The sequence below is a fragment of the Bombyx mandarina genome, chromosome 13 (genome assembly GCF_030267445.1).
Source record: "Bombyx mandarina strain Sakado chromosome 13, ASM3026744v2".
Classification (NCBI taxonomy): Eukaryota; Metazoa; Arthropoda; class Insecta; order Lepidoptera; family Bombycidae; genus Bombyx; species Bombyx mandarina.
This window is the reverse complement of record NC_143220.1, coordinates 464,067-482,622: the sequence shown is the minus strand read 5'-3', so window position 1 is coordinate 482,622 and position 18,556 is coordinate 464,067. Positions and strand designations below refer to the sequence as shown.

Genomic DNA, 18,556 nt, shown 5'->3' with positions numbered 1-18,556 from the left:
ATCGATTCTTCAATAAATCGTTTTCAAATAGGCATCCCTCATTTTTAACAAAATCAATATGGCTGACTTTTACCGGTTGGCCTGTCTTCTGTCTGTTTTGAATTTTGATAAAAAAATTATCGTTTCGTAATAGATAAACCAACGTGTCTCTTAGATTTAGGCATTTGTAAAAGTGCCTATATATTTTTAAATAATGGAAGCCCTTATACCAGTTATTAATAAACTACAAGATGTGTTCAATACAGTTGGAGCTGATGCCATTCAATTACCCCAAATAGCTGTTTTAGGAACCCAGGTAAATTTGGGCCTGTATTCTTTTAGAATTTCAACAAGACTATTTTATTTTTGAGCATTGTTATCAACAAGGTATAAAAGGCCACCCAGATCGTCGTGGTTATGTAAAAACGTCAGTAGAGTTCTTTGTCCTCATTCAAATTAAACTACATTGTCATTGACCAAGACCGTAGTACAGTTTCATTGAATTAAAATAATATGTACGCAAGAATGGCTCACGTCTTATTATACATAAATTGCAACAAGAACCCTATTCTGCTTTGGAAAAATGGACTTCGATCGAATCTAAAGCAAATTATTAGTTTTATCGAATGACAAACCTACTCTTCATTATGAAAAAAAAGTTAGATAGTTTGATAACTATTACGAAATGAGTATTTTACAGTTCGTGTAGAATGACCACAAAAACTAAAAAACTGTCCACAAGGACGACCGTCGCCTGTCGCGAATTGCCAATAAATAAACGCAACATGAAACGTAGTTTTAATCATAAGAAAAAATAATATAAAAAATTATCTGTTCAGTATGGGTGTAAATTCTCCTTACTTTAATTTTTTTTATAAATAATTATGCATTTTTAGAGCTCTGGTAAAAGTTCAGTGATAGAAAGCCTGGTAGGTCGCTCATTTCTGCCTCGGGGTCCTGGGATAGTCACTCGGCGTCCTCTCATTCTCCAGTTAGTCTACAGTCCAAAAGAAGGCAAAGAACATCGCTCAGCTGAAGAAGGTTAGTTACATCATTTGAAGCTATCACTATGATTAAAATTATTACCTAAATTGAGCCATAAATTAACTTAACAATCATATTAACAGTCAAACTAATTTGTATATTATTGCGTTATAATTATTCATATTGTTTTCAATAGGATAAGAATACTTGAACTAGAAATCTTCATTGTCAGTTATCATTTGTAAAGATTCATATATCAAAGCAATTAATAATTACTCAAAATTTCAAAAGTAAAAAAAATTACTCAAATAGTCTTTATTATATAGTTTTTTTGTGTAGTATTCCCTGTTCAAACTCATTACCTCAAATGTTTATAAGAAATTTTAATCAATTTGTGATCCATGTTCACTCTGCAGTAATAGTCAGACCAATATGGGTGACTTGCATGCCACTTATTCACATCCATCCTGCTTATTCACAGCTTCAATACATGCAGATTATTTGTAGGGCAAGTGTAGCATATCTATCATCCTATACCCATATGTGAATGTATATGGTAATCTCATAACACGAGAACCAAACATTTAAAAGAAAGAAATAAAGGTCTTGTTTTGAGTTGACAAAGTGTTCTACGTCCTATTATTTGAGAGTGTGTGGAGTATAAAAAAATATTGTTTTTAATCGAGTAGCACCATAAATAAAATGTTTTCAAAACAAAAACACAACAATTAGGTATCTAATTATGATTAAGTTCAAAATTTACTTTTCTTGTTAAAATCAATACATGCTACTTACCTATCAATGAAAAACTATTATTTTAGTACTAAAGGCCCAACATAAAGAAGCTGCGTCATGGAATCCAATGGCACAGATTACTCAATCAATATTTTCAGCAGGTTTGTATTTTGAGGTTGGAATATTCTAAAGATTTCAACTAATTGGCGAAATCTAAAAAGAAACGCTATAAACCTAAGGGATAGATAGATTTCAACTAATATCAAATCTCGGAATTGTTTCATATTCATGTAACATAATAATAACTTATTTATCATAACATAATATGAGTCGACTACTATCAAAGCCGGCAATGTGACTTTTGGACAATTATTGGTAAATCAGAAAAACGAATTATTGACTTTGTATTCCCATGGCAGTCACAAAACTCTTCTGAACGACATCTTAGATAAATAACAGGTTAAGTATTAACCTTTATTTAATGCAGGTTTTGAACCGTATTCTTTGAAGGAGACGATTATATTCAAATCAATCTGTATTGACATATCAATAACATTTTTTTGTCCAAATGCACAGATTGCCACCTTTGATAATAGACGACTCATATATGGATTTTTTTTTTTTTGCTTAGGTGTGTGGACGAGCTTACAGCCGACCTGGTGTTAAGTGGTTACTGGAGCGCATAGACATCCACAACGTAAATGCGCTACCGGTTTCGAACACCAGTGCATCGAACGTCTTATCCATTAGGCCACGGCAAAAGAATTGTTTGAAGTTTTCTATTACACAATTTTTATTTTATATTACATTATATGTAACTATTGAAAGTGCCAAAGCTAATAATTACTTTTTGTTTAAACAGTAACAGCATACCTACAGATTATTTTACCTAATATAAACATACTGATTTTGGAGTGCTATGATAAAATAAAAATCTTAAGTTGCATGTTTTGAAATGCTTCATCTAACCTCTTACTTTGTTTCAGGTACTCTTAATCTAGAAGAATGGGGAAAGTTCCTACACACAAAAGACAAAATTTACACTAACTTTGAAGAGATAAGACAAGAAATAGAGAGAGAAACTGACCGTATGGCTGGCAGCAACAAGGGAATTTCTCCAGAACCTATAAACTTGAAAATATATTCAACCACAGTTGTCAACCTTACTTTAGTCGATCTACCCGGTATAACAAAGGCAAGTTCCTTACATTTCAGTTAAAACTCGATATATATATAATCGATAAATTTAGAGACCTAAAATAATAAAACTTAAGCTTTTGACTTCACAAGAATGTTAAAGTTAGATTTTTTTTTTTGTTTTAACATACAGTTACTTAAAAAAGTGATATTAATATAATAAGAAATAGTAAAGCTTTAAAGTATGCCCCTCGTACTTTAATCTTTAGGTTTAAAGTATTAAGTCTTTATTAAGCTTAAAGCACCACCTTCAGACTGAAGTACTTGACTTATTCACTGCAGAAATAAAATAGTGCTTTTGACTCTTGGCATAGAATTGCCGCATCTCCACTATCGTACTGTTTGTCTGATCAATGAAGACACGGATATTAATGTGACAGGTTGCTAATCAACAACCCACACCATATGTTTTTATAAAGGAATAAAAGTACTGCAAAATTAGAAAATATTAGAAAAAAAACCGAATTAATTTTTTTTTTAGGTGCCAATAGGTGATCAACCAGAAGACATAGAAAACCAAATCAGAAACCTTATTATTAAGTATATCTCTAACCCAAATTCCATTATATTAGCTGTAACAGCTGCTAATACAGACATGGCGACTAGTGAAGCCATCAAATTGGCTAAGGATGTGGACCCTGATGGCCGAAGGACATTGGCTGTTGTTACCAAACTTGATCTCATGGATGCAGGTATTAAACTAATAACCTTTCCTACATTTATTAGCCACTGATAAATGCATAGAAAATTATTTGCTTTGTGGCTTAGCATTTGTAAAACAAGATCTGATCCCAATTAGGTCAATTGAAATATAAAAAGAGAGAGAGAGAGAGAGAGAGAGAGAGAGAGAGAGAGAGAAATAAATAAATTATTATTACTACTATTATATTATTATTAAAAAATAACAATTTTTTTTTAAATTTAAACCTGAATAGTTTACTACATTTTTGAAATATCAAACACTGTAATCATTGATAACACTTATCAATTTTCTAACTATGCAAATTAATTAAATATATACATTTTTGCCTACATTTTGGTGTAGGCGATTATGACGATTGCTATTCTCACAATAATTAATTAAATACTTTCTAAATAGATTTTCATGGCGTCATCAGAGAAACTCAATTATACAAGAATGGTAGTGCATTCCACAAAATCCTATTGTGCTGTAAAAGGTCAAAACATTAAATCAGAGTAAATTCTACCGTTTTCTCGATTTTAGACATAATTGAAACTGTCTTAGACTCAAGTTAATTTTATTAGTTTTACAGTTTATAATTTTCGAAGCGCCGAAACTAGTTTTAATTATATAATTTTTTTGTTTGTTAAATATGGTTCTACTATATACTGTATGGTTCAAAATCTCTACAGTGAAAAATAACAATAAGAATTCGTATTTTATTGTTTTGTATAGTGAAGAAGCTAATCGCTCACCTGCTGTTAGATGTTTACCGGAGCCCATAGATCACAATATGCATTCTGAAAAACACATTTAAACATGAGGTTGGAATCTTTATAATAATGCATAGCTTCGCAGCTAAACATAAGATGTTGGCGTTTTCCCATGGGGGCTTATGACCAGGCGACCCATTTAATAGTTATACCTTTAAGCAATTTTTACAAAATAGACACTGCCTTAAAATCCAAAAATGTACATATAATACTGCAGTATAAAATATTCTTTGTAAATCTTCATAACACTTGTAATATGGAGTTTAGCGAATAACATTGCGACACAAAGACGTAACAATAATTCTCATGACATTACGTGCTTTGAGATTATAACCCCTGTGACTGAATAAATTTATATAGATCCCAATTCCCTGCAGTTTCAAAAACTCAGGTTCACTTGTCTTCATAAATTGTTTAAACTTTCATATAGTGAAAGGTTTCTATATGGGTGTTAATTATGAGTCGACTATTATCAAAGCCGGCAATGTGACTTTTGGACAATTATTGGTAAATCAGAAAAACGAATTATTGACTTTATATTCCATTGGCAGTCACAAAACTCTTCTGAACGACATCTTAGATAAATAACAGGTTAAGTATTAACCTTTATTTAATGCAGGTTTTGAACCGTATTCTTTGAAGGAGACGATTATATTCAAATCAATCTGTATTGACATATCAATAATTTTTTTTTGTCCAAATGCACAGATTGCCACCTTTGATAATAGACGACTCTTATATTGTAATCTTTTGAGAAATAAACGCCTTTGACTGTAGATACCAATCAAGCTGCTACCACAATAACAGCCATATCAAATGTCGATGATGGCCTTATAAGAATAATTCTTGATATGATGAATAATGATTCTTGTTTACGTTTCGCTTTAGTATTATTAATGTATATATTTATTTTTAGGAACTGATGCAATAGATATTCTGTGTGGGCGCGTTATTCCGGTTAAACTAGGAATCATTGGCGTCGTAAATAGATCACAACAAGACATTATTGATAAGAAAACCATCACGGTAATTGTATACAAAGAAGAAACATGTTATGGATATTTATTAATAAAATAAATAAAAAGTTTGACAATCAATATTAACAATTAAAAGTAATCTTAATTGTGATGTGTATGCATACATAATTGATTTACTTTCTTATATCTTTAATTTAACATTTTATGACAACAATTTAAACATATATTGTCAAAGTGGTTTTACAATGCTTGAACTTATACTACTACTTGTAGTTTGTGCTAGTCGCTAGTTGTGAAAAAAATTCCGTAAAAAGTATAGCATGGGTTCATTCCTTGTAATTTTTTAGTTAGTTTTGGCTTAGTTCTATGAAAGGCAGTTAGTTAACTTGACTAATATTTTTGAGGATTGCTCTTTTGCAAATCGGGATATAATTGATTGGCATAAAGTTGGTAAATAAGGTAACAATATTAAGTTTCGATAATGTGAAAGCAGAGGTGATGGAGTTTGGCAACCTTCATAGCACGAATGTTGGGTGAACATGCCCAAAAAGAAGCAGTCAAATTTCGGTGTTGTGAACTTTTCATAATCAAATTTCAAGAAAAAACTGAAAGAAGCTCCTCAATTTGGAGTGTGTGTTTCTTTTTCTCATATTACATATTTATATTTAGGATGCACTGAAAGATGAAGCCACTTATCTCCAAAGGAAGTATCCCACTATAGCAACGCGCAACGGAACTCCGTACCTAGCTAAAACATTGAATAGACTACTCATGCACCATATAAGAGATTGTTTACCTGAACTCAAGGTATATTATTATTTAAGACCTTCAATAAAATGAAACTATACCTAGAATTGTATTGTGTGTGTATTTTTTTAAAAGATTAATTAAAAAGATGTTAAATATCACATGTAAACAAGTCGCAGATGTTAAATTGCGCCTCTATTAGGATGTTTGTAACAAATTAATTTCTGATGTTATTTCAGGTGCGTGTTAATGTAATGATATCACAATTCCAATCTCTTCTGAACTCCTACGGCGAAGATGTGTCGGACAAGTCTCAGACGTTATTGCAAATTATAACGAAATTCGCGAGTGCTTATTGTTCGACAATAGAAGGTACCGCCAGGAACATTGAGACCACTGAACTTTGTGGCGGCGCCAGAATCTGTTATATATTCCACGAGACTTTTGGACGCACTTTGGACTCCATACATCCTTTAGTAGGTGAGTTACGATAAACAGAAAAATATTTTTCACTCAATACTCAATAAAAGAGCCTGGTAAAGTAAGTTAATGACTCGCTAATCAACAATCTTGATTACTAGTGATAACTGTAAATTGAGATTTCATGAATGCTAAAATTGACTTGAAATTGATTTTATTTCCTACTCTATTTCCTTAAATAGCTCATAGTAGCAATAACTAACTTTAACTATGTTAAGGGATATTAAAAACCGGTAGGTATGCAGAGTCAATTCTAGTATAGTTATTTCTGCTACCGTTCCTGTTTATGATAGCCGTGTTTCAATACTATTATAACTACCACATAAAATTTCAGGGTGAACGTTCACTTAGTTATGTCAATGATGTCCAGTAACCACATGAGTCCATAGACCATGAATTGCTCTGTCTATTTAATAAGAATAAATAATGTTTTCGATGTGTACACTCTAGTTGATGTATTGTATTCGTCGTCAGGTTTGACCCGCATGGATATTTTGACCGCGATCCGCAATGCTACAGGCCCTAGACCGGCTTTATTCGTCCCTGAGGTATCTTTTGAGCTTCTAGTAAAGCGACAGATTAGAAGACTGGAAGATCCTTCATTACGTTGTGTTGAACTGGTATGCTTATTGTTAATAATCCTTAAAATATGTATTTACAAAATATTAAAATTAAAAATATATTTCAAACATATTAAATAATTATTATTATTTGGTAAATTAATATATATTAGTAATATATCGCTTACTTATTTGTAAATTTATTATAATTTTAGTTTCATTCTTAAATGAATGACTCACTGTAGTAGAGTCATTATTTATTACACAGTTATACCATGATCATACATTCATTATTTTATGTAAACTTGTGGTCCAAACATAACCAAATAATAATAATAATAATAAGCCTTTATTGTTGTTTTACTAACTTAATACATTACTTAATATTAAATTAAATTTAAGTGCAACTTATAATCAATTATTCCGTTCGGCGTTCGGTGTGGTTTTAAAAACAGCTTGTCTCTCAACAAAGGCCTCCTCTAAAGATTGCCAATATTCTCGATTTTTTGCCATTCGACTCCAACGCGGGCCGGCTACACTCTTTATTTCATCTTCCCAACGTTTTGGCTGTCTTCCTTTTTTTCTATAGCCATCCCGTGGGTACCACTCTGTAATTATTTTGGTCCATTTCTCGTATTTCTCTCTTAAGATATGTCCTGTCCATCTCCACTTCAGCGTTCTACTTATTTGGATTGCGTTTTTAAATTTAGTAAGTCTTTTTATTTCCGATAATCTTACTTTGTCTCTTCTCTTGACACCAGTGACACTTCTTTCTATGCTGTTCTGACATACCTGTATTTTATTTATTAATTTTTCGGTTAACGCCTATGTCTGGCAACCGTACGTCAAACAGGGTAGGATGTACGAGTTAAAGATATTTCTTTTATCTTTTATGGACATCTCTTTGTCCTTCATAACTTCACTAAGGGATCAATACCTCTTCCATGTGTTGGCAATTCTTCTATCAATTTCCTTTTGCATGTTGTCAGTGGTAGAGATCAACTGTCCTAAGTAGACATACTCGTCAACGTATTCTATGTGCTTAGAGTTTAATTTTACGAACATAACCAAATAAGCATAAAATTATTTATATTGCTGTCATTGACTACTAGAACGTTATTTAATTATTCTGCTGTGTACACTACTATATAACATTACTTTCAATGCTTTTATATTAAGATTATTAAGCAGTAGATTTCGTATATGTTGTAAGACTACACCCTGTATTTACTTACATGTTTATTATGAATAAATTTCATAGCCATAGTATATTTTTTTTACCAAAGCGTTTTCCCCTAATTGTAAACAAGCGTTATATTCATTTATGTCAATATACAGGTACACGAGGAAATGCAAAGAATCGTTCAGCACTGTGGCACCGAAGTCCAGCAGGAAATGCTACGTTTCCCGCGCCTGCACCAGCGCATCGTCGACGTCGTCACCCAACTGCTGAGGACTAGATTGCCTCCGACCAATTCTATGGTAAGTCGATTTGTTATACAGCATTCATAATACACCATTGTATCGAAAGCGCCAACGAAAATGATAGACAATTCCTGATACGACCTATAGTACCTGCCATATATCCTTTTTATTTATTTATTTTTTATTGCTTTGGTGGGTGGACGAGCTCACAGCCCACCTGGTGTTAAGTGGTTACAACGTAAATGCGCCACCCACCTTCAGATATAAGTTCTAAAGTCTCAAGTATAGTTACAACGGCAGAAATAGGCAGGGCGGTGGTACCTACCCGCGTGGACTCACAAGAGGTCCTACCACCAATAATTCTGTCGTCATTCAGTATCAATGCTGTGGGTAGATGTTATGCGCCTCACGGGCAATCGCCACTTATCTCGGTTTGTGGTGAGCTTGATACGCTCATGTAAACAACCGCCAACCGCCGACTTTACTTTGTCGATCGATCGCATGGGCAACCTTCCACGCGGTCTGGTGCCTCCTACTTTGCCCTGAACGACAAAGCGCTCTATGGAGTCATTTCCTCGCCGGGAGATATGTCCAAAAAATGATAGTATGCGACAAGCTGTAATTTTATCTGATGGTTCGTAGAACATACAGTCAGAGACCATCGCTTTACAACCCGTATAGCTTTATCTGTTTCCAGTTGTAAAAGCTGACGCATAGTATCTTGTTTAACTAACTTTACTAATTTAATTTATAGTATTTATAGTAACTAGTTTAATCCTTGCTTGTGAAAATTTTCATTTATCAAAATTATTTTTAATAATGTACAAGTGTAAATGTTGTGCTGCTTGCCAGTAATAGTAATAGTATTATCGCGCTTTCTTTTATTTTATTTTATTTTCTTTGTTGTTTCGTTGTAGGCTGTCCACATGTTGTTATTACAGTGTGTGCTTATGTATGTTTTGTATTCGGGTTCACCATTTCATTTGATTTTTGTTTCGTTTTTTTTTTCTTTTTTTTTTATACTAGTTTATACCATGTTTTAAGTCTGTACACACGTACCTAGCCTTCATTCCCGCAAAGAACCAAAGGGAAACGGGGGTGACTGATAATCAGCGCTGTTCGATTTATCGACCTTGACAGCATTAGCTGCGCCGTCTCCTTTTGCCTTTTTCTCTTCTTTTTCTTCTCTTTTATTAGTATTTTATTTTATTTAGAATGTGAAAGGCAATAAATGATTTTATGATCATTATTATAATTGTTGTAGGTGGAGAACCTGGTGGCTATCGAGCTTGCGTACATTAACACGAAGCACCCCGACTTCCACCGCGAGGCGGCGCTGGTGTCCGGCCTGCTGAAGAGCGGCGACGACGACCACAGTCCCGTCTACAGACACAAGACTCCCAGGCCTTCGCCCTCACCGGTATCCAACTTGATCAAAGTAAAACCGCTTATTATGAATACGTCTGAAGCCTCACTAATTATACTAAGCCTACATGTGTGTTGTGCCCGTGTGTGCGTATAATTAGAAGGAAAAAAAAGGTTTTATATTAACTTTACCAAGCAAAACCTGCAATTGGAACTTCACTTAAAATATTACTAAACACTGTTTGCATCTTTAAAACAAAAACTGAGTATACACTCAAAAACTATCGAGAGTCGTTATATTTTTATTCGGAATCATTTATATATGCCGTATACGCATATGTCGTGTTTGTTTGTTTTAAAAAAAACTTATCATCAAATCATTGAAAATTTTACATAAACATGCATCTACCTAGGTAAGTTTTATTCACGATTGTTTGTATTAACAACGACTAACGGTAATTTTAGTTTCGGTTTGAATCTTAAATTACATTTTTTTAAACTTGCGCGGCTATCTGTTTTATACGCACCATTATTTAGACTTTCCTTTACCCGACAAGATCTAATTACGGATCGACTCACTGGATTCGAGTGGTAACATCAAAAATGGACTAGAGAAAAGCTGAACAGATTTGTTTGTTAACAACAGTTTTTTTTTATGACCTGGTGACAGAGACCTTTAGGTCATATCTTATTTGGAAAATGTTCATTACTTTGAGTTAACAACACCTTATCTGCAGTTTTCAATCTACCCTACAGCGACTAAAAATCGTAGTATGACAAGCCGTTGAGTAATAATGTGTATTATCTAAACCAGAACTGTCCAGATAACGACTTGTTTTCATGCGGCCCACGACGCATGCTTTAATCAGAAAATAGTTTTGAATATAAATAGTTTGGACAATAGAATTCTTTGTCAAATCATATAATCATTATTTGGTATTATTTATCTGTATTCTTGTAACATTCCATTCCCATGACATCATTTAAAAGTGAAGCTATCTTTTACATATATATATATTTTTTATGATTTTTTTTGTCTGGATTGTATTTTGTTTTTGAAAATATATTTTTCTGCGGCCCCTCCAGTTTTTGTAGTAAATTTAATTAGCCCGCAAAGGTATGTAATTTGGACGGCCCTTATCTAAACGATATGTTAAGATTATATAAATTACTATCTCGAAATTTTTGTAGCTGTTTCTCCGACAAATGGGTGAAAGAGGGTCCGCCCTAGTATTCTTGGCAAGCGTATTGGACGCGTACAAGGTAATTGTGGCGTGGTTATATTCGGGTCGCCGTTAACTCGCCTCACTCATTCTTGATTCATTGTCCTACTAAACTTGTGTTGTGACGTTTCGATGTCGTGCCATTTGAATACTGTATGGACTCTTTTTCATGATCACAGTGAAGTCGACCTATGAGCGATTGTTAGTAGAAACAATCGGATTATTTGATTGGTCATTTTTTACTTTAAAAGTCTAGCTCCCCATATGGTTAAGTTAAAGACCCCTTTATTAACAATCTTAATTCATATTTAGGTACATATTATTAATGTAATTTTTCTAACATTTAACATCGGCAAAGATTGTTTTGCTTTCGCAGAGGCCTCCCCTAAACCCTGCCATAAGTCTCGGTCGTGGCATTTCATCTTCCAAGAGCCTGCACGGCCCCATATGATATAAATATATAATTAAAAGAATAATATTTTTTTTTTTCTATTACTCCATACCTAGTGCAAAGGAATTCTCAGAGTCGATGATAGACTTCACGAAACGTATAGCACAATCTTGAGACATGATTTTTATTTTATGCACAAAAATATAATTCTGTAAATATTAATAAAGACTTTAAGTGACGGTCCCAAACTAATTCTAGACAAGGCTCAAAGGGAATAAAACACTATATCTAGGTTCCAATGAAAAGGATTTTCAAGTGAAGTAATCTGCCACAATAATTACCTCGTAACAGTAACGCATTATTTTACACCCGATTGATTGTCAGCGATAATGAATTAATCGAAAAACAAATGAAATAATTTCATATTTATCTATTCATTCGCTTTATAGATTGTAGCAATCGTTGTTCTCTCTGTAAATACACATTGAGTTCATTGTTTTCTTTGAGACTTAAACTGTACACGTTACAAATGAGTTCTAGATTATTTCCAATTGGTTATAAAACAAAAATTACAAATATTACAGAATGTCCCCGCTATAACCGATGGTCACGAGAAATCTCCACAAAACATCAGCGAAACACCGTCGACCCCACAGGTATGTAAATAACATAAAAATCACATAAATTATCCTACATTATTTGTAGACAATATAAATATAAGTTAAATTATGTTGAATAGGTCAAGGCTAGTTTAGTAACTGTAATAAACTGTTAAACTTTGTGAATTTAAATGTCTAATTCAACTAGTTTGTGAAAGGAAAATATTTTAATTTTGTATTGGATAAAATCCTAAAGTATTTTTTTTGTTTGTTGTTAAAGCTCAACGGAATGCCAGATAACAAGGCACTGACTCCTCAGAAGCCAGTGAACCTTCTGCCCGAAGTACCGATCCAAACATCACGTAAACTGTCAGAACGTGAACAACACGACTGTGACGTCATAGGTGGGTGTAGTGTACAATATTAACATCAGCTGCTCTAGTATTTTTAAGTAACATTTTTTAATTATAAAATCTAATTTTAATTTAATGTATAACCACAGAATTTTTTTTGGCAATTTTACTTTTTATGTGAAATTTGTTCATTGATCTTATAATGTTTAATAACTAAAATAGAATCTAATTTAAATCATTGGTATTGGTACCATAAATTTCGTATTAACAATTTTTTTAAACAAGGTATTTTCATGAGACTAACTATCTAACAGAAACATAGTATCGAATCTGTCATATAATTCCGGTTTGAGTTATAGATATAGCCGTTATATCAAAACTTTAAACTTCAACCTCATATCTCGGTTCAATAACAGTGGCATACTTGTTGTCTATGGATTGAAGCTACAGATGGGCCGTGGGCTCGTATGCTCTTATGTTTTCTTAATATTCATCCCATAAGATTAGAGATTCAACTTTGTTGTGATGCTAGGTGGACGGAGCGACAACACAACAGTCTTAAACAGTAACGTAAAGACAGTAGACGGCATCAACGTGATGCAACTGAATCAAATGGGTGATTTAGTTGGTGAGGCTAGTCCGTAGATACACCGGCATCTATGCTTTGTTTACTCATAGCTATCTCTAGCCTTCCGACCACCTATCATCTGAGTAGCGGTCGGAGTGACCACAGATTATACTACTAAACTCAAAAAAGATAGCCATAAACAATACATTACTTTATCTATGCTATGATGTTCAGCTAAGTGTGACAATTTTTTTTCTAAGGGATTTTATGACCTGGTAACTAAGAACTTTAGGTCATCTAAGAGTTACACAAACTAAAATATAGTATATTTATTTTAATTTTCTTATTTTGTGTAATGCTTTTTCCTTTATATCATATATTAGTATGGTTTATATATATTTTAATAATGATATTATAATAATAGAGATAATGTATTAATATAGATTGTGATTATCACATTGTTGTTTAAAGGAAAAATAACCATAAATTAATAATGTATTTTGTGTTTTTAAATTTGGTTTACATTATAACCAAATATTATACATTTAGAATGTCCAATAATGATCATAAACATTGACCTTAGAGACATCTACATGTTGAAAAGTTGTAGCAAGTGTTAAAATAAATAGATCATTCTATTAAGTTGGTAAATTCTATGGTAAGAATCTGCAGTCACTCCTGACGCCTTAGGCTTCGTTTTGTGTATCACTAAAGTCATATTTATGCACCACTAATCTTCAATTACCAAAATTAAATTAACAGCCAATGCAAAAAGAACTCTTTTCGATTATGTATAATAGTTTAATAATTTAAAGCAATGATTTATAAAACTGAAAAAAAAAACATGGCAAAGATCTCGGAGATAAACATCTTCAATGAAAATCCGGGTTTCGGTGCCCTGCGATTTATGAATGCAACGGCGATTGAATTTATAGCCCTTGTTAATATTTGATCTACGTATACCTGACTTTTTTTGCTTATATGGGTTTTTATATCGATTTATCTTTCGAAATAATCTTAGTTTTATTTAATATCGGAGGCATATAATACTAGTTTTGGTAATTAAAAAATAGTGGCGTATAAGTTGAATACTCATCCAGTTTCTGTGCTCACCCGCTTAATGTTCAACAGCCTTTTTTGAACTTTAGAACATAATAGTATTTACAATAGCAAATTTGATTAAAAACAAGGTGCTTCAAGGTGCTTGCAAATTTCTGATGTACATATTATTATATACATCAGAAATTTTAATAAACGCAAGAGTAATTATTCTACTATTGTACATGCACCACAACAAACTAGTTTGAAGCTATAGATAAAATTCTCAACTAAACAATGCTTAATTAAAACTACTGTTGCGGTTGTTAACCACACGTTTATTATTTACATTTGATTTTATCCCGAAGTTTCAAATATCGCGAATAACGCCTAAGTTCGTGTGACGACAAAAACTGTCAAAGTATTGAAAATGTCGGAAATGAATTAACGCGAGATTAAACCGAAAAAGTAGTTTAAATTTTATTTTAATTCTCGAAAACTAGAGGAAAATTTACACAATGCTGTTGGATAATTAAGTCCGGAGTTGTGGTCTAGCTGAAAATGTGCTTACAAGTCACCAATAAATCACCTCTTTCATCGGTTGCACTCGATTTACTAACTCGATTATTATAAGACCGCGTTCATACACTATTTAAAAAGTGGTACTATTTTAAGTACATGTATTCTATGAAGGATTATATTTCTCATTATTCCATTATTACATTTGGTTGCGATGTTGTACAATGCCTAACTCAATGAGTAACATAATGCAAAAATATATAATTTCCGTTTTTACGGTATATAATAATAATAATAAAAAATAAAACTTTTTTTTTTTTCAGAGAGGCTGATCAAGTCTTATTTCTACATCGTCCGGAAATCCATTCAGGACTCTGTACCAAAGGCTGTTATGCATTTCTTAGTGAATTTTGTGAAGGACAATCTGCAGTCAGAGCTCGTCACTCACCTGTACAAGTCTGACCAGGCCGAGAGCATGCTCAACGAGTCTGAGCACATCGCACAACGGAGGAAGGAGGCCGCCGACATGCTAAAGGTGAAACCATCGACAATCTTATTTCATTTCACTTGTGTTTATGGAGGTTAGAGGTAAGGAGAACCGTCTCATAATAATATGGGAGGGAGCTTGAAAAAGTGTCCCACTTTTAGCACTGCATAACAGTTCAAAAATCCTCCAGAATGGCGCTAGCATAGGCACAGGGTATGATATGAATTGAGTAGTGAAGTATGCTGAGTTAGGAAATTGAATATATTAATATATTACTAGAAGTCGTCGTGGCCTAAGGAATAAGACGTCCTGTACATTCGTGTTGAACGATGCACCCGGTGTTCGAATCTCAGGCGGGTACCAATTTTTCTAACTAATGAAATACGTACTCAACAAAATTAAATGTTCACGATTGATTTCCACGGTGAAGGAATAACATCGTGTAATAAAAATCAAACTCGCAAAAATTATAATTTGCGTAATTACTGGTGGTAGGACCTCTTGTGAGTCCGCGCGGGTGGGTACCACCACCCTGCCAATTTCTGCCGTGAAGCAGTAATGCGTTTCGGTTTGAAGGGTGGGGCAGCCGTTGTAACTTACTTGAGACCTTAGAACTTATATCTCAAGGTGGGTGGCGCATTTACGTTGTGGATGTCTATGGGCTCCAGTTACCACTTAACACCAGGTGGGCTGTGATCTCGTCCACCTATCTAAGCAATAAAAAAAAAAACATGACCAGAGTTAGTTAGTGACAGTGTAATATACAAGACCTCACATGCTTACGTAGTCCAAACTAATTTCGTCAATATAACCTAAAATTATTGCTGTGATAAAACGTGGAGACATCGATTGCATTTTCTTATCAGCTTTAAATAAAATACTTTTTGTGATTTTGTAGTGCTTACAGTTCTTTCGTCCTTTTTTATTTCTCTATGTTGTTGCAATAACTTTCAGCGCCTTTTTTTTTTAATTTACCCGGTTCCCACTGTAGCGCCACCCTTATTTATCAGATTTTAACGGACACTTTTTACACACAGAGACGGTTCTCCTTACTTCTACCCTCCATACTTGTGTTATGTCTCGTTAGTAATGCGACATCGCGTTACGTCATTATTGTGTATTAATTCTGGAACGTCATTTGTGTTCTCATTAGACCACGGGTTTTGTACCGAATTATTTGTAATATAAGTCTTATAGGGCAACTTAACATGGCTTAAAGGTTTGTTGCCAGGCCAAAAACAAAAAAATTATACTTAACAGGTATTGTAATAGTTGTGATAAATTGTGTTCGTGCGGTATGAATATATGATTATATCGTGACGAAACGGAGTTATTATTACAGTTTTTCACGCGTCGAGTATAAAATTATGGAGAACGTTAGAAATGAATGAATGAAGGCGTATTGTGATGCGATGCGCAACAAAAATGTCGTAGCAATACCAGTTCGTAGAATCAATATAATGCAATAGAAAAACAATATTAACAGATATTCTATAATGGTACCAAATCTTAACAAAGCACACCGACTTTAACAAAATAAAATGAGACTATCATCAGTGAGGTCTATTGTAATTAAATACTTCGGTGAGATCTTTATAAATTTAACATGAGAAGCTCAAGCTTTATAATAAATTAAAAAACCATCAAAATTAGTTAGCCATAAAATAAACAGTTTTTTTGAAGTCTGCTTAAAAAATAATCACAATAAGTGGAATATACAATTTTATTGAACAAAAATTGAATTATATCTAATCATTACTAAAACATTTCCTCATCAACTGATTCTCAACTCAACTTCCTCATCAAATAGTTATTTCGTATTATATGTAAACGGTATATATCTTTGTATGTATATATTTTCTATAATAATGTATAATAATTAGTACACTGCAACATACCTGCTATATCTTTATCTTCTAGAATTTCTGTAAATTAAATTGTCTGGAAGAGATCCCTTATAGCGATAAGGCCTATTGTACAAATGTATCTGCTTGTTGACTGTTTTATAATGTTAATTGGGTTTTGGTGTGCAATAAATTATATTCTCTCTCTCTCTCTCCCAACTCCGATGAAATAATAGCAAATAAACATTAATAGTTTTGTCAAGGTTACAATAACCAGATTCTTTATTGTTACAGGCTTTACAACGCGCCGGTCAAATCATAAGCGAGATCCGCGAGACGCACATGTGGTGATGGTCCTCAGACGAACGAGACTCTAGTCTGTGAAATAGTGAAATGAGCGGACAGCTCTGTACATATACTGTTTAGTTTAAAATCACATTGGATATGTGTATATTAGCCTTTTTTTTACATGAGACATACATTTGCTCTGAGGTTCTTTCTGCAGCTCTCTTCAACGTTACAAATACATGACAAATATGTCGAGAACCAAAAAAATAATGAAATGAGTCCGAGCAGAAATTAATTAAGCAAATGCATGTCAATTTTTAATTGCCGGTGTGACACGATTTATTTCTTGATAAGAAAAGCACCCGTAAGGTCTGTGTGCTTAGTGCGAGTTTTTTAACTTCTCGATCGCGTAAAAGTTAACTCGTGTTTGTATGGAACAGCGCCCCTAGCGGTAAACGTAGAGAAATTAAAAAACTCGCAATAAGTATGCGTAGAATTTGTGTTTGTGTTATGTAAACGTGTTCCGGTTGACTTGTTTGTCGTAACATTGGTTTTGGAAACCCTCTAGGGTAGTCTGATGTTATATCGCGTGTATTGTTATTATTGAATGTTGCACGAACGCACTGTATTCCTATCGTCAGTTACCATTTCATTGCTTATGCACGTTATATAGATAAAACCAATTATATTCACATATAAAAATGTAAATCTGTATTTTCCTTAAACAGTGATATTATTTTTATTGTCTGTACGTGTCTCGTACCGTTTGTGATTATGTTATAAAAATGTAGTGAAAGTCCGATTTGGACTCTTATTAATCTGTTTGTTAACAGGGTAGAAAGGTCAAACAACGCACTGAATGACTACCAAAATGTATTAACAATGAAATGCGGTTTAGTAATAACGAGTAGTTCCTTGTACTACGTTTATTTAATTTTTCGTATCAGTCATTAATTCATTCATTTTCGAGTCATCATATTGTATCATGTCCATTTTAGTATAGAGCGTTTCAGTGTCGAACCTTTATTTATTGTTGTGGTGGTTCGTAGTCGTGTCCGCTTTATGTGTTGAACGAATTGAATTTTATGAACAGTAATTATTTTAAAGTCTGTTAAAATATTAAATTAGGTTCATTCTAAAGGCATTTTCATTTAATACCTACTTTTTTATTTAAAGGTATTCTTGTTACTACCGCAAGAGCAGAAATGGTAAACAATACAATCTACCACCGGATCGGAAACGCTTCACAGTGGGTCGCGTTTCTGACCCGGCGAGGTAGATTCTGCGAAGCACGGCTCTTGCTAGGGTTCGTGTTAGCAACGTCGTCAGGTTTAAGCCCCGT

At 33.3% G+C, this 18,556-nt stretch overlaps 1 protein-coding gene across 8 annotated transcripts; it reads left to right on the top strand.

Moving 5' to 3' along the window:
* Positions 1–39: 39 nt before the first annotated feature.
* Drp1 (dynamin related protein 1) lies at positions 40–18,354 on the top strand. 8 transcript variants are annotated; one of them, XM_089732662.1, is made up of 17 exons: positions 40–295; positions 876–1,020; positions 1,785–1,859; positions 2,685–2,893; positions 3,377–3,587; positions 5,267–5,376; positions 5,997–6,134; positions 6,314–6,554; positions 7,029–7,174; positions 8,453–8,596; positions 9,804–9,977; positions 11,096–11,167; positions 12,103–12,174; positions 12,398–12,521; positions 13,003–13,098; positions 14,919–15,130; positions 17,221–18,354. In XM_089732662.1, exons 1-17 carry the CDS (start codon positions 194–196, stop codon positions 17,275–17,277), a joined length of 2,328 nt encoding a protein of 775 aa, XP_089588788.1. In that variant the 5' UTR covers positions 40–193; the 3' UTR covers positions 17,278–18,354. The 8 variants fall into 8 exon arrangements, with proteins under 8 accessions (XP_089588788.1, XP_089588789.1, XP_089588785.1 ...); XM_089732663.1 differs by lacking the exon at positions 11,096–11,167 and having other exon boundaries at positions 1,785–1,846; positions 2,675–2,893; XM_089732659.1 differs by lacking the exon at positions 1,785–1,859 and having other exon boundaries at positions 41–295.
* Positions 18,355–18,556: the final 202 nt, after the last annotated feature.